At 35.4% G+C, this 20,484-nt stretch overlaps 1 protein-coding gene across 2 annotated transcripts; it reads right to left on the bottom strand.

Moving 5' to 3' along the window:
- Nucleotides 1-811: 811 nt before the first annotated feature.
- On the bottom strand, nucleotides 812-20,473 carry LOC136801065 (5-hydroxytryptamine receptor 1D-like). Of its 2 annotated transcripts, none has more exons than XM_067057699.1 (2): nucleotides 7,605-7,717; nucleotides 812-2,649 (listed from the first exon to the last, which is right to left on the bottom strand). In XM_067057699.1, the coding sequence occupies exon 2, from the start codon at nucleotides 2,599-2,601 to the stop codon at nucleotides 1,360-1,362; it is 1,242 nt and encodes a 413-aa protein (XP_066913800.1). In that variant the 5' UTR covers nucleotides 2,602-2,649; nucleotides 7,605-7,717; the 3' UTR covers nucleotides 812-1,359. The 2 variants fall into 2 exon arrangements, with proteins under 2 accessions (XP_066913800.1, XP_066913792.1); XM_067057691.1 differs by lacking the exon at nucleotides 7,605-7,717 and adding an exon at nucleotides 20,215-20,473 and having other exon boundaries at nucleotides 813-2,649.
- Nucleotides 20,474-20,484: the final 11 nt, after the last annotated feature.

The raw sequence follows: 20,484 nt of genomic DNA, 5'->3' as shown, positions 1-20,484 counted from the left end.
CAAAATGGTGAAAATAAGAACATGTTAAGAACATTTGTAGGTTTGAAACTCAAGTTAAAAACATAAAAAGGCTTCAAAAATTTTGGGTATTCTTTTAAAAACTTCGTCTATTCTTATCATTCGGGCGGGAATAAGTAGCAGCGAGATAAAGATCAAAGCTGCAGACATCTATGTTACATATGCGTACACCCCCTGGTAAAGTTACCACGAACAGTAATGAAGCATTATAAACCTGAAGTCTGTTAAAAAAAATTGAAAGTCTGTTCTTTCTTTATCATTTTATTGGCTGTTGTCTGTTTGGTACTAGAAGTAGATTTGACAGAAGCTTATAACCAAATACGGATTTTTTTGCTCCAAATTTTAGCGAAATTTTTTAATGCCATTTTAGGAGCTCGGTGATGATGTTGCCAGCGATTCGCGTGATGGCGTGATTCCAAATAACTGGGCGTGATGACATGATCAAGTTTTGGCACTATGTGCAGGGGAAAATCTAGACGTGGTGACGTTATTTTCTCTCTATTTTTTCGTGATGAACAGATTTTGGCGATTTTCATGATTGTAACGAGAGCAAAAAAATTGGCGTACCCTTTTAGAGTGTGAAAAAGGCACCCTAAAGGAAATAGAAGATCAAGATGTAAGTTAGGGTTAATATCTTTTAATATCTATTTATGTTATGGTATCAAAATTAAAATACTAATGTGTCATTTTAATGTCATTAAAATAAAAACATAACAAGAAGTTATATAAATATACAAAACAAAAACAAAAAAATCTAAGAAAATTTAATTTTTTTTAGTGATAACATTTTAAGTTTTTTATTTGGAAAAATTCGTTTAATTGTTGAATTTAACCCAGAAGAAATATCTGAAAAGTGCTTTTTCAATGCTTCTTCCAGCAGTAGTTAAACGAGTCATTTGAAAATATTAGCTTTCGAAGTAGTATTTTAGTCCCATATGGCCTCTAGTGGCCCACGAGTCCGAAAAGAGTGAAGGTTAAAATAGTTTTTATGTAGATTTTTAGTTTTTTTTTGCAAACTTATTTTTTGCAGTTTTAATTTATGTGTACATAATAGTTGTGGCCGCATTAGAACATGAAGTATTGACTCGATTCATCCATTGAGTTTGAAGCCCGAAGGGCTAGATTAGAATCTCTAACCTTTCGCAGGCAAGAAAAAGTGAAGCCATTTATTTCCCATACAGAACGCATCTAGAACGCGCATCCAGGAGTCTCGAGTCTAGACCTTCATGCTTGTAAATCAATGGATTCATCCTCTTGTCAAAATAAAATAAAAGCATAAATCCATAAAAAAAGTCACGTGCCATTTTTCATTAAAAAAACATTGCAATTAACATGAATCTTTTACCATCCCGTACCACCGGTAGTTGACGTCGTCGAGATTTCCGACGTAATGCTTAAACCACGTCGATTCTTACGTCGCATAATGACGATAAAGAATGCAGAACGCCATCTTTTGTTGAGTAAGATAAACAAAACAGGATTCAAAGCTGAGTTTGTAAAATGTAACATTTTGAAATATTTGATGAGTAGAGGGTCGATATAACACGTGGGACAACGATAATATTCGATGTTTAACCCGATAAAAGGTGTCCAACTCAAAATGAAACAACCCAGAATCAGCGATAACGTTAAAGCTGCTTTTAGTTCACGTTTTAAGATTCGCACGCTACTAACAATACTTGACGAGCGATTGCGAATATTTGCTACCGAGAACCGACGAACCGATGATCGGAACCAACTATATTGTCGGTGTTGAAAACGATCACCGAGATGTTTTTCTTGATAGGTAACCATGCGACGGTTATTACTCATCAAAGGAGAAGCTCCATTGTCAGGTACTCGTCGGTAACTATGCGGTGTCAGGAAAGGCGATTCTGTTCCGTTCGTTGATATGGAATTATCCGCTGATCCGTTACACACTGAACCAGCTCGAAGACGTGTTTTGGTTCTCTCTAAAGACGAAAGTTCCTTAGCGTGTTTCTTAGCCACAAATCCCATCAACACGTAAGAGAATAACATCATAGCGACGGGAAGGACGTACGCCGTCATAATAATAAACAACGTAAATTCTGACGGAGCGATTATAAAAACACATGAAACCAACCCGAAAACGTAAATCCACATCAGGAAAACTATAATCGAAGCTCGCCTGTTGTTCACATATTTCCGATGCCAAAACGGTTTGGATATAGCGATAGCTCTGTCAACAGCTACCAGTGCTAACGCGTATATAGACAAGATACTCGGCACCATATCACAGACCAAGTAAAACATAGACTGTAGTTCGCTTTCGGCTATCTGCGGTTGTAGCTTACACACGAATATAACAAATGTGTAAGGTACGCTTAGACTAGCAACCAGTAAATCACTAGCCGAGAGGGAAAGTATATAAACATTTGTAATGCGCCGTAGGGGTCGGTATTTATAATAACAGATAAAGACGATGAGATTACCAATAATGGCTGCCAAAGAGATGAAAATGAAGAGACAAGCATCCGCCTGGCTCATAAAGTCATTCATTTTGCAAGTTTGTTCGGGGAATAATGGTGGTAGAACTGTAGTATTGTTGCTCATCCTGTCCATGTTTCAGTGTTGTCGGTTATTGGTGGTGTTTTGCTGTTGTTCGCTAGTCTAAAACGATAAAAAAGAAAAGATTTTCTTCAACGATGTTGACGTTTATTAAGGGGTAGGGGACAGAAGGAAAGTTAAAATTCGGATGGAAACTTTATCTGATATTCCGATGGCGGATTGGCGGCCGCCAACGCTAAAGCTCTAAAGGAGCGGGCCAATTTCCCATCGGAGAGGAATGATAAATGGAAACTGCTCTAGGTAGATACGTGGTCGATGTGATTAGATTAAACATAGGTAAAACAGGCCTAGCATCATCCTAAATCGCAGTTCACTTGTTTTAAGACTTTAAAGTCAAGATAGTTAATGGCTAATACTTCGTCCAATACAACAAAAACAACAACAACACAGTAAAGAGGTAGAATTTAAAAAAGAGAGAATTTTCTATAAAAACACTGTCAGGCCGTCCTAACGTATATACCAACGAGGGTGGATTATTTTTCAATATTTTTATTGACACGAGGTTTTGCACTGTTGCATGCTTCCCTACAGAGATATCAAAATATAAACAATACGGTCGCCAACACAAAGTCTAAAATCTACAATATGATGACCTCAACATTATTTTTTTTCTAATTTCGGACCATTTTTCTCTTGAAACCAAAAGAGACAAATTCACATAAAGAAAACATGTATGCCAACCACAGAACAAATAATAGAATATTATTCATCCCATTTTACCCGCCCTCAAAATGGAGGGCGCCTACGAATATCCATACATGCCTTACTACGGAATCCACATACAATTTAGTTATTCAGTGATTTTATTATTATTGCAAATCATAACATGATGAAAAAGCCATTGCATGCAATCCATTTAAGTGTTAACAATTATATTTTTCTGCACTTTCGCTTGGAGATTGGACATTATTTTACACCAACTAAACTAATTTCTCGAACTTCTACCCTTAAAACACCTTTAGAGGCGTGAATGTTAATATATCAAACCGACTATTCTTTATCACGAACGCCTCTCTTATCTGTTGAATTTAGTCGTGTCTGTGAATATCATACAACCCAGAAAAAGGACTGAATTTGCAATCAGTATTTAAATCTAGTGCAATGCTGCAAATACACCTTTTCGACCGCAGTCGCGTGGTCAGGCGCGTGCCACTTTATTAATGCCCGCACGGCAATTGGCAGATACGGTCGAAAAGGTGTATTGTTGCAGAAATCTCCAAAGAAGTGACTTACTACAGTGGAACCTCTATAACTCGAATGTCTACGCTACTGAAGTTTTCTGGTCCCTTCAGCGAACAGTGCCTGTAAACCAGTTTCCATTACTCGAAATTTCTATAATTCGATCAAATTCGCTGTGCGTGTTAGAGTTATAGACATTATTGAGCAAGATATCATATTATGAAAGAAAGTTAACCGCTAAAAGAAGGTTAACATCAGATTAACAAAAAACCGATGTAATCGACTTCAAAAACAAAGGGATTAAGATGAAATTCGAAGATTTCCAATGAAAAGAAGAAATGAACACTCACGTGAAGCAAAATGAAAGAAGTTCAACCTTACGGCGGATAGACTCCATTAACTAAACACTTTCCTACTCGCAGTTGGGCAAAATTGATAAGTATCCTAGTTAAAGTTTAGATTATAGAAAGGCGCTCCTTGTTGAAAACTCAGTTCTCTGCACTATGTTTTTAGATCCAATTAATTTTTCAATTATTTTTCAAACAGCGATGACTCTTTAAGCTTAAAAAATCAACCCTGTAAAAATAATAATTTATAATTTATAAATCTTCCTCGGTTTTCCTTTTTCTTTTCATTCCTAAATATCTTTTCGATCGGTGTCTAGTTCGAATTCTCTCAGAAAGTTATAACCGTTTTTGTCTCCGCTGCAGATTGTATTGAGATAAAATTTAAGAAGCCGTACAACGGTCTAGAATACTCTTTAGTTAAGATATATACGAGCCCTCTGAATACACTCGGGATGGGTCCTACCCACGAAGGAGTAGGAATCACGGCGGTGACAGACACTGCGACTTGACAGACGCGAGCTGCCAAGCCATGGCGTATACCATGACACTCGAACGACACCAGGAGAGCGATGCCATGTCACGTCACAATGTCTGTCTAATCTACCCACACTCTTGTATCAGAGTAATGGTACCCAATTCCCCTCACATGGCATGGCATGACTTGGGCGAAGGTATATAAACTATAATACACCAACATAACGTGATCTGAACTTCAAAAACAAACCCATAAATATGATACAACAATTCAAAGAAAATGATAATTTTAGGAAAATCATGTTTAGATGTCGTTTTAGATGAAACCTTAATAACAAGAAGAGGAGAAATTTGACCAAGTTGCGAAATCTTTTCCCCTTTCCTTGAAAAGACATATGCCGGTCCGGGACTTTCTTAAATAAAGTACATTCTAAATCAGATTCATTGTAAAAATGAAGAAATTTGACGGGGAAACATCAAATAGTTGATAAGAAAAACTGTTAGATTCAAGCAATAGTATCTGCTAAATTATAATATTATACTGAATCTAAGAACCATGAATAGATGAACCATGGAATTATGGCTGAATAGCATAAGGCCCCCGATAACGTAAGAAAAAAGACCCTTTCGTGTCATCACACGAGCTAAATATAGCAAAAAGAACGACAAATTTTATTAAAAACGACAAACTTCGACAATTTTCGAAAGTGATCTACGCAAGATCAATCTCATTTTATCCGCCGTCTCCCTAACGAAGATGTGTTCTAGATGATGAAAAGAAAGGGAAATTTCATTCCCATGCTATCCCCAAGTTTATTACTTTAAAAGCCCTGATACTATTGTTTTAAAATAGCTTGAGATTCCTCTTCTTTTTAGTTTTAACGTCTATGCTAAGCCAACTAAAAAATGTTTTAAAGCCTAGTTTTTAATAAACATTTTTTTTCACAAAATTTAATCGATATTAATCTATCGGTCAAAATATTTTTCTTTATTTTGCTTTTCTTACTCCTAGGTATAATTTTTATCTAATTCATTGTTTGTTTGCTTTCGTAGTGAGAAAGAATGGGGACTAGAAAGTTAATAAACAGATATTCAAACTAAAATGAACAACAAATTTAAATTAAGTTCGTTTCTGATGGGAGCTTTTCCAATAACTCTCACCAAGGTGCGTTAATTATATATATTTCTAAATTAAAAGACTCTAAACTTCCTAAATTCTTGATAAAAAAAGAATAGAAAAAGGGAAAAAGGTAGAATTCTTTGACCCTACATGAGGTTGATAAGAATTTGAGTAAACATAATAATTTGACGATACAAAGATTCCCGCATGCAATTTGTTGTTTGGCTATTTACTGACAAGACAGGCCAAATAACAAATTGAGCTTTTCATCGGATCGTTTCTGGAGAAATTTCAACGCATTTGAATGAATCGTTTGGTCAGGTTGCCAGATCATCACACATTGATGAAGACCCCTAAGCGACACCAAGTGGTCAAAGGCGTCAGCGTCTCAAACCAGGGATTCGCAGTTCGAATCCCCGCTTCTTCCAACATTCTGTTCAGTTCATAGATAGCCGAGTCGGCTGGCCGTGGAGCCCGTGAAAACAATCGAAAGACTGTCTAAAAGTCCTAGATTACTGGGCTATCCACGTAAAATATCGACTCTATCTATCTATAATCCATCACACCATTACGCAAATCATAAAATCCACTACATTATCATAAAATATTATGTTTACGATTCAGCCTACACATATTACCGATCAACAAATTTTCTTTTCAAAACATTTTTCTTTTTTTAAATTCCCTTAATTGTCCCTACTGTCAATGAATGATGGAAATAAATTTGAGGGTCATTCCACCAAAGTACAATTTTCTTCAAAAATCAGATATGTTAAATTCTTGACGTCTCAATACCCGTGCGTCATTACTGAGTCAAATGTTTATGATGACAGATTGCTTAATTTGTTGATCCTATTACAGTACAGAGACTCGTTGTATTGGAAACGCAATTATCGATAATCCTTTTAGCACTCCAGTGATTATCACGTACTGAAATCTAATGTAAATGATAGAGCATCACTATGTCACGGATCCGGTGGAACCGAACGTTGCCGAAATTCGTCCTGGCAAAAAATTAGCCAGAAAACACCGAGCTCTCACACATGGAATTACATTAAAGTTTTGAGCATACCACAGGATTTCAGAAACCCCTCTCCACGATTGTGTCCGGTATAGAGAGTGGACTGTATTTAATGGTTTAAAAATTGACAAGAAGGTGAAAACTGACGACTTGTTCTATCAAAACCGGTGGCTAAAACTAATCCTGGTAGGTCCCTCTAGATTACTGTTAAATCGTCTAAGGCTTTCCGATCAACCCCTAATACTACTGGTAAGGGCAATGACCCGAATTAGAGCGATCGAAAATTACCTGAATTAATATCTTTGATCAGTTGACTGAAACAGGAAATGTAGCTGATTCTAGCGTCCTGGTTATCAAGGTCAATTTATCAAAAAGCAAGTGCCGACGCCATATCTTTTGCCAAATGAAATGCACTAAGGAGAATAGTGTTTGAAAGCTAACAGCAAGTGTTTAGGACCAACATTTAAAATGGCTTTCCCAACAATATTTCCCCCATATATATCTTAGAAAAGTTTCTTCTTCATACTATATTTCATAATTTGTCTTATCTCCGCTTGCCCTCTAGGGGAGTTCGACGCGCCAAACAAGATAAGATCTTTTCTCAGAAGTGCAAACTACTAGACAGACATAATATGGCTATGATAAATTATTATCTCATCTATAAAAGCCCATTACTTATTGTCTACTATGGGGTTACGTAGTAGGACAAACAGATAAGTTTAGTAAGTAACTACCCCAGCACATCCGGTTTCTGAAGGTCAAAGCAAAGATCTCAAAATATCTGATTATATCTTTAAATAAGTAAAGGAGATTTTTAGAGAGAATTTCCTATCGAATCTTTTATCTAAGATATTACCTGAAAGAAAAGAGCTACATTGTCTTGGGAAAGACCAACTCCTATCTCTGGAGGTTGCACCAATGCAAAGCGAGTCCAAGTTCAATTTCCCCTCTAAGACATTTAAACAACCTTGACACTTGATAAACTAATAGCGATACCGTTCCAACAGCTTCATATTCTTTGAAAAGATTTAAATATAGAAAAGTAAAAATAACATGGGCTATACGATACCATGCTAATAAATTTAATTGTGACTAACATTTACATTCTAACAAGATTGTCAATGGTCAATTCAATTCTAAATCCAATCTTATAGATTCCATTTCGTGATTCGATATCAAAAAGTGATCAAATGACAGTTTTTATGTGAATGGGAAGAATTGGATGGACAAAATTTTGCTCTTAAAAATCAAACGTTTTCCTATCAACTTGTCATAAAAGTAGTATTCCAGAAGAAGTCACTATATATCCAACATTAAATGGGTGAAACATCTAGGGCCCTGTATTTTTTAACATAGTTAAAGGGTTAAAAAAATACAGACGAGATCCAAAAATCTGGGGATTGAGCTTTCTAAAAATGACTTTCTTAAACACCACTGGATACAATTTTCTCTGACAAAGCCTATTATCCAAAAAGCCTATGATATGAAAAACACGCAACTCCACTTTCAATACCATGATTATCTAAGAAGCTTTTACTTTAAGCCTGCAAACCATCGAAATCTCAATCATTCATAAGCCCCTTCAGCTATCTAGCAACCAAATTCATATAACAACAACCTGTCGTTATCTTCAAACAAGAAAAATTGTCCAGGTATTGATTAGAGCCTGTGGGCGGACTAACAAAATGTTGACACTAAGACTTCCTTTTTCTCGTTTCCCCATAGACGTGTCAGTTTGTTTATAGCTTTTGAACAACTTGTACTTAATAAATATTCAACAGCATTGGGTAATCTTCTCAAGGAAGTACCAGAATTACGTGTGCAAGAAGATGCTTAAAGAACTTGGAAAATCGTTCTGATTGGCCAGGAATTACTTAAAATTTGTCGCATTTGTGGAAAAAAGTATCAATCATGCCATTCTCTGCAATCTTGATTTAGTTTAATACTTCTTTGGCCTTTCTTCTACCAAGAATAAAATACTTTTTACTCAAGTGCAGCGAATTTTAGGCGATACATGGCCTACCAGAACGAACTTCCAAGGTTTTTAGAAAAATATTTTGGTAGGACCCAACAATCCTCGCAACAAGAGCTGAGGTTCAGACTTCCTACTGCAAAATCCTTATCACGGTCAGGGGAAATTTTCATAAGCTAAACCTTTCAGATGTTGATAGTTTTCCCTACATCAAGTGCCAGATAACAGAAATCATTGACGTGTGCCAAGTGATGTACTGACAGCAACACTCGAACAAGTCATTCTGGAATTAGGTACTATATCTACAAAGATCTCGATTTTATCTTAATTTTTTTATTACTTCTCAATTAGAAATACTCTATAATAGGGGATATCAATTGCTAACTGAAATATGATATGGCGATAAGGTAATTAATTTAGGTACAATTATAACGTAAACATGTAAACAACCCTCGGTACCAGGGTTTCTATCGCTTTAAGCGCTAGTACACTCTAGAAAACAACATTTGCATACAAATATGTTACAAGCTAGCGAAATTCGTCACCGCTACACAAAGAATTTTCTACATCATATAACCCGGTCTCCCTTAGCCAGTACCTTCCCACTAAACAAATTTTTTTATGAAAACGCAGTAAAAAAAGATGGTTTGCATAAAATATAAAAAAAATTCTGTTTTGCGATGTACAAGTCATGTATACATCATTATTCTTCTCCATATCTCTTTGTCTTGCCATCTACACAGGGCGTCAAACGTATTTCCAGTCATGTGATTCATGAACAAAAATAGTGTATTATCTTCATACGCGAAGAAAGACAAAAGAAGTCACGGGAAAATATTAAGATTCTCATCTCATTGAAGAATATTCCCCAACTTAACGGGACTCTCTAGATATTTGGTATTCGGAATCTATCCAAGGATACCACCGAGCTTACGGTTAACTATCCAAAAGTCCGCTCCGACAATCAAATCAATCTGATTGGTTAAATCTCAAAATTATGTTTGGAATTAAACCAAAATAACCAATCAGTGCTCAGAAAGTGATATGATTGTTGAGCGGACTTTTTGGATAGTTAACGGTAAACACGGTACCAGTAGCGTAGACAAGGGGGGGGGCGCAAAACTTGTGTAGGGGAGCAGATTTTTATGACACTGTAATTATCTATTCATAATATACAAAGATAATTACTGTGTCATAAAAATCTGCTCTCCTACACAAATTTTGCGTCCCCCCCCTTGTCTACGCTACTGCGGTACGGTAATGAACCAAAAGGTGATGAAATATCTCATCAAACAATCCGACATTTATGCGCAACCTGATCGAATAACCTCTCATGAAGTCGTCAATACAAAATCAAACTGTTTTTAAAGTGAATCTTGATCTAAACAAGATAATCAAGAAATCTGATTACAAATGTTGTTTTTGAAGTTTTTATACATGAATTGAAAGTTAAATTGCTTCGATAGTCCAAAAGTGAAAACTTATGATGGTGCTACTCCGGGTTACTAAGATTGGCAGATGCGTAAAAGCCTGGACCCGGGCCCGGACTAGGACCCACCCACATAGTGACTAAATTAAGGTAAAAGAGTGATCCTTTTATTACACCTTTTCGACCGTAGACGCGCGGTCAGGCGTGTGCCACTTTATTAATTAATTATCCCCTTAAACTCGATCCAAACCCTTTTTTACACCTTTTTCTATTGACTATATAGGTGCGAAAAAAAGACTGGAACGCTTTTAGGGTGGACAAAAAAATGCCCGCGCGGTAATTGGCGGCTACGGTCGAAAAGGTGTATTGAGAACCAACTTTTCTTTACCTTTGGGTAACTTTTGGCTGCGAGTCTTAAAAAGAGATAAAAAACACGTGATATTATAACAAACAGCAATACAAACTACCCTAAGTCTGTCCCCAAAATTATGACAATAAAATTGTACCGTAAATTTTCAGGGTACCGATATTTTACCGAAATTCATGGCGACATGGAAATCCTCTTGTTATGATTGCGGACACTGAAGAATAAAAACATATTTGTAGCGTAAAAGTTCTCATAAAATGAATTGAAGATGTAAATAATGTTTTGTATAAGAACTGGACTATAAAAATGATGAATCGGACTCAACCGAACTCTAAAATGAGTCACTTACAGGCCCAGCGGAAGCGGAGAGACTGGGGAGACTTCAGCTTCCCCACTTTTGAGCAATTGAGATTTTGTTCTCAAATTCCTAGCAAATTTTATCTGAGCCTTCAGCCTCCCCACTTTTAGGGTTGTTCCGCCAGGCCTGGCTAACGACAAAAAGCAACCCGTCTTTTCTTGAGTCTCAAAGGCTTGAGGGATGGAACCCATTCTATTTTTTAATTTAGAGTTCCATGAATATTATAATGTTTATCACAGTTCAATCTTAATCCCATTTTGATTTCTTCTTCTAATGTTTCAAATCCTCAATCCTTTGTATTGACTATTGCATGATGGGACCTTATCACAAATTAATCCCATAAAGCAACAATTTCCCCTCTTCTTTTGAAGGACTTTTGAAATGATTAAAACATGAGGAGTGAAGTTATATGCACTGAAGAAAATACAAACTAGCGAATAACCATGACAATCATTAACAAAAACCCAATTTGGAAGCTAGAAATAAATAATAAAAAACAAAAGGAATGCACAAGACACAAAAGGAAGTGATACGCTGAAGCTTTCTAAATTATTTTATCCAATCATCGTATCAATTCTAATACACATATCAACCCTAAGCGGCGCGGTCGGCTTTTTGGGGGACTGGTAATGAATTTAAAAGAAAGATTTGTTATCGGTTATCATTTTTGGGATAAAACTAAATCAAACTAAGCAACTTCCTTTCTAAAGATATTTTCTCGAGTCTCTGCTATGTTTGGTTGGGTAACAGTTGCCCGGTAGAGCTACGTTTCAAAACTCGAACTTCATTTCTATATAGATTCGACTTTCAACATTTTAATTTCAGCGTTTAATTTGCAATCTACAGTATAGTCGATAAAACGCCTTATTTTTTGACCCTGTCCAAATGAGATTGCAATTCTTTCCCATTCGAGGGTGTGAACGCGACTTGAAATTGAAAATAAAATTTGAAAATTTGAAGTATTGGAATGATGACACTTTAAAGGGTTAACGCCCGTAAGAAATAATTTGTCCAACAACCCAACACTGCTGCGTGAGTAGATAACAGAAGCTGTATTGTCCTATTTCTTTGTAGTGATAACAAACTTCGATAAATTACAGATAAAAAATAATCAATTATTCCATTTTGATTATTCTCGAAAAGATATTTCACCTAAAATGACGGCAATACTGCAACTAAAGAAAAGATTTACAGTTCAAGCAGTTGTAATAGCGAGGTTAAGTCCGGGTTTATTTTGACCGTAAAGTGCAATACTGTAGGCCTGTACATAAGATTTCACTGGCATGGTTTACTTTGGCAAGTTATGTACAGGCCTACAGTATCGCACTTTACGGTCAAAATAAACCCGTGTGCTTAACCTCGCTAATAAAGTTTATGAAAAAAGTCTATTTATAGGGCGCCATCTGTTTAAAAACGTCTAACGATTTATAGAGATAAAAACTGGGCAAGACCGAAGGAACCTTACCATTCCACAAACTAATCATTCTTGTGTGATAAAACTTAATCCAGCTCTTATCAGTCATCATTTCCCAAAACAAAACTTCTTTTCAGAGAAAAAGAGTATATTCCTTTATCTGCCTGAAACATAGTCGAGACTTAAATTATATTAAACAAAATATGTTACTGTCAAACTTTAAAATTAATAGGTGAAGAAAATATTATTTGGATTGCCCCCTGACGACACAATATCATTATTTTGACTGAAGTTTGAACACTGCAGAATCAAAATGAATATCATACAATTAAAATGGACGTCGTAAAGGTAAAAATGTTAAAATAAGCCTGAATATGAATGAGAGTCAGGTCATAATTGGGCCATTCCATTTTATATCAATACAGGGGGTGGACGAACATTTCCAGGGGGTAATTTGAGAAGAATTTCAAGGGGTCTAAAGGAGTGGTTTTTCATTTAGCCAGGGGGGGGGGAGGGTATAGGAAAAGAATTTTTCCAAGGGTATTTTTGAAAATTTTGCCATCTTCCAGGGGATATCCACAAATTGGTGTATGAAGGAAGCGTATTAGAGATGAGTCCAGTCGAAATAAACCTAAAAACTTAAAACGACAAGACAAATATTTTTTGAGAGGTTTCCTTCATATACATTAGTGTTTTTTATTTAAGACTTACGTACGAAATATTCAATGAAAGAAAGTGGAAGTGTTAAAACACTAAAATCTCAATATTTTCGACCATGATTGTAGTTAAGACCACACTAAGTGAAGGCGTTACTTTAACCAGTTATGAAATACCATAATTCCAAGTAACTATTACAATCATGCAGAGAGGGCAGGTTCATACGAACAGTCTTGCTCTCCTGACTGGAATGATTTGAACAGAAAGCATGGAAGTAATTCAATAAATATAAAACAGTGATTGCAGTAAAATACACAAAAAATTTCCAAAAATCTGCAGCACAACAAGACCCTGCCAAAAAGCTCAGAAGAAGAGGAATCCTTTCCAGTAGAGATGGAGGGCGGGAAAAGGATCACAGTCCTGCAAGCTTGACTGGAACTAATTATCAGATCTATAACTCCAGGCAATAGACAACTGTATAGGCAGCAAGCTCTATCATGACTCAATAACAAAATGCTTGAATAATTTTTGCATATTCAACGCCAAACTCAAAACAATCGTTTAGGGGACATCGAGACCACGTTCACACGCTACGGTTTCGTTTCACTCCGAAACGAAATGAAGCCACGCTATTGGTTAAATTTAGTTCTTACGTCAATTTTAGCCAATTAAACGGCTTCATTTCGTTTTGGAGCGAAACGGAACCGTAGCGTGTGAACTTGGTCTTACTGAGACGCTTTATGGAAAAAGAATAAAACTTGCATATGGTATAAACTCAGTATATGCAAGCAAAAGTACTGAACCTAAAACGGTCTGTACACAAATTAGCAGTTCTAATTTTCTATACTACTAATTTTAAAAGATAAGGTCTAAAACATCAAAATTATAAAAGTATACAAGACTGGTACAAAAATAAATGTTTGCTAATTTCAGACCACGCCCAAAGCAGATATTACTCCCCTTTTCAGTTGCTGATACAAAACGTTGAATGGACGTCCATTTAACGTTCAGAACATCCCAATAAGGTTGTATGGAGATTAAGAAGCTGGGTTTTTGGAAGGGTAGAATAAAAGATAAGTGAGATTTAAAGCATAAAGTTTCAAAAAACTTTCAACTTCTTTTGGAAAATAAATTTGGAAATTTGAAACCAGTAGCGAAATGCACCTCCAATCTTTAATTTCAAAGCCCTTTTTCGTTTTCCTTTCCTTAATCGAGAGTCGTTTAAATCCTACGTAAAAACTTTAACCAAAATAACATTTTAACTCTAATCTTTCTTTAAAAGAAGCACCCAAATACACTGATCGAAATAAAAAGGCATACACCCATGCACCCCTTTTCTTTCAGTTCGGAATACTAATCATTTTAAATAAACAAATACTACAGTGGAGTCTCCATAACTCGAACACGCACGAGGAACAAAAATTTGTTCGATTAATGGAGGTTTCTAAGTCATTGTTACCTGGAGGAACCATTAAAACTTGTTCGAATTAAGGAGACAGTTATAAAGGTTCGAGTTAAAGAGACTCCGCTGTATATTTTTTCAAACTTCTGACAATTTGCTAGTGGAGTGTCGAATGTTTGGGTATTGCCATCGATATAAACAAGACGGTTGTTCTCTCAATCAAAATTACAAAATTCTTAGATTATGCAATAAAAAGTCCCGTAAGAAACATTTCAATAATATTTTTTCCAATAACGATATGTTTTATATAGGAAGATAGAATACAAAGAACCCTGGGATTAGGGTACAATTAAAAAGCTATAAGATATTCTGTTAGCATTTGGAAAATGACGCCGACTTTTTCATAACTATAACTTTCTCTCTGTAAAGCAGAAACAGAAAAAAATGTTTGAGCCCATTTTGACGGCATCTGTTTATAAAGAGCTTAGGAGAAGCCGGAATTCCCCTAAAAAGTAGAGTTTTAATTGTTGGGAAAAGGATGTCTTGAAGACAAAATATCATGAATATAGTAGGCATCAAGCAGAGATTGAAATAGGGTTTCTATTGTCAGCCAATAGGACAATACAACGGGATATTTGAGGCCCTTAGATTCATTGGAAATTTTTAACAGCAAATGAGAGACTTTGAAAAGGAACCATTGTTTTATAAAAACGAAACCCAGGGCACATTTAAACAATAGTGACTCAACTCAAACCCGTAATTCAATTTCACGTATAGTAGAGTTATAGTTCAATCGCTTCGAACCCAGGGCTGTTTTGTGTTGGCCCTTTCCTTTAAAAGCAAATGATCTATAAACAAAACATCGCTTAAAACTTTGGAGTTTCCCTCAGAAAGTGCACAACGCTGGGAAACTACTGTAGGTTTGCGAGGTGACGGGTATGTCTGAGCTCAAGTTCGAAAATCGACCCTTTTTTTTTGAGAGAATGAATTTTTGTCCCTTTTCTGACTTTATTTTCGGCCTTTCGAAAGACTGTTTTTCTAAATTTTCAGCAAAAATTCTCAAATTTAATCCAAATTATGAGAATTTTTTTTGATATTTCGTAATTTCTGGAGGACCCTTTCAGAGACTCAATATCTAATTTATGGCTTATGTACCCTTTTGGGGACTTTCGAGGGTTTAAAAAAGGACCCTTATGACTCATTTTGCCTAAATACCCCCAGCCTTTTCAAATAAATTTAAGAACTAGAGAAAGCGAAGCTTTCCTTATCTCGTGAAGTAAACCCTTTAAAGGTTTTGTTTTTAAAGAATAGTGATATCGTTTGCTTACTCATCAATTTTAATTCACAAGCTTTTTCACATTGTTTCGACACAGACGTGGAGCAAGATTGGTCAGAAAAAGGAAAAAAGAAACAATTTTTTGCTTATATCAGCATAATATAACAATAGCAAGACACTGTCCTGATATGAGATATGTGTCTGATATGAAACGGAATAACTTATGTAAAAAGAAAACTTTTAAAGTACACCCTAACGTTTCAACAGATACTCCAACAATGGTAATATCGGTAAAGCGAAGAAAAAATTTACAAGTATTTATTTGGCCAAATTGCCCTTTCCGGAGGAAAATCAAAAATGAGACGGTTAGTTCAAAATTTTAATAGAGAAGAAGATATAGCCAAAAGGAAATCCGGGGGTCCTCCTTTTTCACGTGAAATATCAGCAGGGGAGTGGCAAAAAAACATCATTCATTCAAAAAAGGTTTTTTCATGTAACTTTGTATAGAATGATTACATCTAAACTTGAATGGAAGCAGATAATCGGACATTGTTAAAATTCGAATAGCTCAGTGACAGAAAATAGTCCGAGATTCTTTTCAATACGATCCTAGGATATATTTGCCATTAAAGCCACTAATTCTTCCCATTAGTTCAGAATTATGGAACAAAATATTTTATGGACCATAATTTAGTCCAGTGAAGCACTACCAACTATCAATTTTAAATAGTAAAGTCAAGGGAACGAAGGACAAAGCAGTACACCTCAATTCTCGCTATTTTCTGCCCGCGGAGGGAGGGATGTAAAAATTTTCCAGTCAAGGAGAAGACCGTCATAAAATATTTTTGGAATTTGAATCGCTCTGAAGTTCGGGAAATTTCTCAACAATCGAAAGGTTGGGATTGCGTAATTTAGGCTGACCGCACAACGGATTTTGAAGCGGAGGTCTGGTAAACTCTGTTTGGGAGATTGTCGGGTGCAATTAAAATTTCTTATAGATTATCTTATATATTATTCCTCTACCATGGGAAGGTGGCCTGCTTCTACAGAGCTTTAGTGTGCGGAGGGGGCGCCAATCCACCATCAGAATATCATAGAAAGCAATCGCGACAAAATTCAAGCACAAAAATACTTTTCCAAATCATGACAAAATTCGAGCATAAGAATACGCCTCCGTCAGTCGAGAAAATTTCTTCCAACGTCTAGAATTCGTTCCAAAAAAGAAAGTAGTGAAACGAAACACCAGGGTGATCTAATTTTCCAATTTCCAACAAAATCCAAGTAAAATAAGGAAGGGCGAAACAAAATATCTGGCTTTTTTTCTATATAAAGACTACAGTATGTATAATATTTCATCCTGCGTGTTATCATAACATACTTTTTGAAGAAATGATTTTTTACGCTCGCCAACAAAGTCATTAAGATATTAATAAATTTCTTGAGGGAGATCGCTGAATAGATGTGAATAAAATTTCTTGAGAACCTGGGAAATTGTTAAATATTTATAAAGATGTCACACTACGAACAACAACAAACTTAAAAAGGGGAAAATGGGGCACTTAATTTAGGTCGATATGAGAGAGTAGAAAAAAGGCTGTAACATTTAAATAACCTTATTTGCAGATCGACATATTTCTACGAGATCTACATCTACGAACTTTTTTCTTTTATTAGAACAATTTCATGGCAAATATATGGCAAACGCCAAAAAATAAGAACAATTTGAGAACAATGCGGAGCCTGAAATTCCTCAATTTCAAGTAACTTAGAAGGGGTCAAAGTAGTAGAAATTAGGTATAACGCCTAAAATACCCCAATTATATACTATAAATAAGAACAGGATAAGAACAATTTGTGGATCAAAGTGCCAAAAAAATAAGAATAATAACCTCAGCAAAATTTTATTGACTCTTATAAAAAAAGTGTATGGAAAGATACAGAAAAGAAATGTCGTGAAAATTGATAAGTTTTATCTGAGATGAATGTTACATCAATTTGTTAAGATCACTATAAGAGGGAACCTTTGCCAACTTATGGACCATCTTTAGTAAAGGTGTAATTTAGATGTTTAGTGCAAAGCCTGATATGGAAGAAGAAAACTCAAATTTTCAAGTTAATATCAACTTAATAAGTCATGCTTGTTGTTATAGGGATAATCAGATGGTTTGTAATTTTTGGTCTATAAGTACAGACATACCCTCTATTTTGAGCACATTGTTTGGAGCATAAGAAATTATAGAAGTTGCTTTCGATGAACAAACAATGAAAACTCACAATTTCACAATTTAAAAGTTCAGAATTTTAGACAAATTTATAATCTTACTCAGAATCAAACTCTTTTTTATTTTAAGAGCCAGTAAGGCTTTGTCAAGGCTTGGCCGTCCTTTTTAAGCACTTTGAGTCACAAAATTTTCTTATGCTGGTCTTATCTTAGAGCAAAGTTGAGGTAATTTTTTTCTTCAAATTGTAATTATTTTTCGGCCTGTTCTCATAAAATTGTTCTTATAGAGGTGTCAAGAAAAAGTTCCGATTTTCTCAAAAAGAATGCCAAGGAACGTATAAACTTAACTTTATTCAAACCATGTAGCCCAAATCATCCAAAATACATATCTTTTACGGAATATTAAAGAATGCTTGAGAATTTATTCCCTCCAGAATCATAATTGAAAGTGAGGCTGATGATGTTTGCGCAGTATACACCACTGTGCAAATATTTTGAAAACAAAATATTAAAAATGACTGTAACTTTTAATTCGGAAGCGAATCACTTTTAAGGTTAGAAAATTAAAAAAAAAATTTCATTGCGAAATTTTCTTTAAAAACAGAAGAAAAAAATTCTTGAACTTTGTAACTTTGCTTTGCTTTGATGGAGGCATTTTTACTTCGTTGTTTTATCCTACGTCACCTTACTTCAATCTAAAAAGATATATTAATTGTCTTAACCTTGGTAAATCTAATCTCCAAGCAGATTCTGATTACTCGGCGCATAGCACATATTCGTACTTACGCGCATGACACGTATCCATACTTACGCGCATAACACGTATCCGTATTTACGCGCATAACACGTATAGGTATTTACGCGCATAGCTCGTATAGGTATTTACGCGCATACTACGTATAGGTATTTACGCGCATAGCACGTATTCTTATTCATGGCTTCGCAAGAGAAACGGCACAAGCTAGCGGACAGCCCTGACCTTTTCCAAATGCGGTATCAAACGAACATTTCGGGGCAAGAAAACGAGTTGTAAGAGTGGCGGACATACCAGGGGGTACTTTAACCAACTAACGAAGAAATCAATATAAAACAAAAACCAACTTCTAAATACAGTGGCTTCCGATATTTTAACTGAAAGCCTGTTATGCCCACAGCACATAGACACAACAAATTAAGTATAACAAGACAGTCGCTTACTTACATACTGAAACTAAAATTACCGAAAATAAAAGTTCTTCGATTTGGCTACAGATTTTTGGAAGAATTAGCCAAGTTGAAAGAATTCAGTCTGTGACAACGTCGAATTTCAACAAAAAGTAATGACCTCATAATATTATATGATAACAATTCCCCCTTTTTCACAAAGGGAGAATTTCGTACGTAAAAGACTACCGGGCAAAAATATGAAACTGAAACACAGTACAGAGTCCCAGTTATATTTGTTCCAAAAAAAAAACACAGTTTAATCTGATTAATCCAAGATGCTAAGTAAGGGGATAGACAAAATAGATGCATATCCAGGCAGCTCTTCACGTGCAGAGATTTTATCACCTGAATTATCAGTTCCTCTTTGGTTCCTCATACTATTTTAGCACTGTTTGGCCTGGGTTTGAGATTCCGGAAGTCAGCTTTAAAGCAAAGACGTCAGCTTTGGTCACAGAGTCAACTAGAACCTGGTTTATTCACATCGTTTGGACAGAAACTCCAGTAAAAAATCACAGACTTATATCGAAATTTCAAGATAAAGGCTTAATATTATTATCCATAGTTGATTTCAATATAATACAAAATACATACAATTTACACCTAATTTCTAAGCCAATTTCTCGTTAATTTCCACATAAAAGATAACAGGATAAAACTCTCTCCTGTCAGCCTAGTACTGTTTTAGACTATAGCTTTTCTCTGTGCCAGGTCATTGCTATTTTGCACAGATTAGCTTTTAATAAGACACGAAACAGTGCAATCCAAAGCAAAATATAATAAAAATTAAAATCAAAACACCATATAAAGTCCCATTACATAAAAGCCATACAGATAAATCTACCGAAATATTTGGCACACTTTACATTAAAACATAACATCGCAAAAGGTCATTTTAAAATGAGCAAAAAAAAATGAAGAGCTGCTGATAAAAACATAGTAAAAATACCATCACGGCAAACAATATGAAAAAACTTATTGCCATTAATCAAAAGCACACTATGAAGCACAGTGATGCTAAGATATTAATCCGCCCTTATGAAAACCCTCATCAAGCAGTCATATAGGGCAAAAGGATCCTGAGTAGTTTGGAAACGCAGTTTTATAGCAATTTATTAAGAAAAGGATTTATTTGGAATGAAATGTCTTAAAAATTAAGATACTTACGATTTTTTATCCAATCGATGACAGCGTCACTTTTCGATTATCCAATCAACTTGCTTGCGTCAACCCTGTTTTATCCAATCGCAAAACAATGCCTGTTCTGTTTTTTTATCCAATCAAGCAAAATTTTAACGATCTCCGTTTCCAATGCTAATCCAAAGAATACCAGTCAAGAATTTTGATTTCGCTTGATTTGCTTGTGTGTTGTTATGACCATTCCGCTCTCGCAATGAATGATTCATTTTCACGGTACCGAGCTTCCACTAAAAAGAA

The sequence above is a fragment of the Clytia hemisphaerica genome, unplaced genomic scaffold (assembly GCF_902728285.1).
Source record: "Clytia hemisphaerica strain Z4C2 unplaced genomic scaffold, Clytia hemisphaerica genome assembly, whole genome shotgun sequence".
Taxonomy (NCBI): Eukaryota; Metazoa; Cnidaria; class Hydrozoa; order Leptothecata; family Clytiidae; genus Clytia; species Clytia hemisphaerica.
Note: the sequence above shows the minus strand (reverse complement) of the source record. Positions and strands in the feature narration are given on the sequence as shown.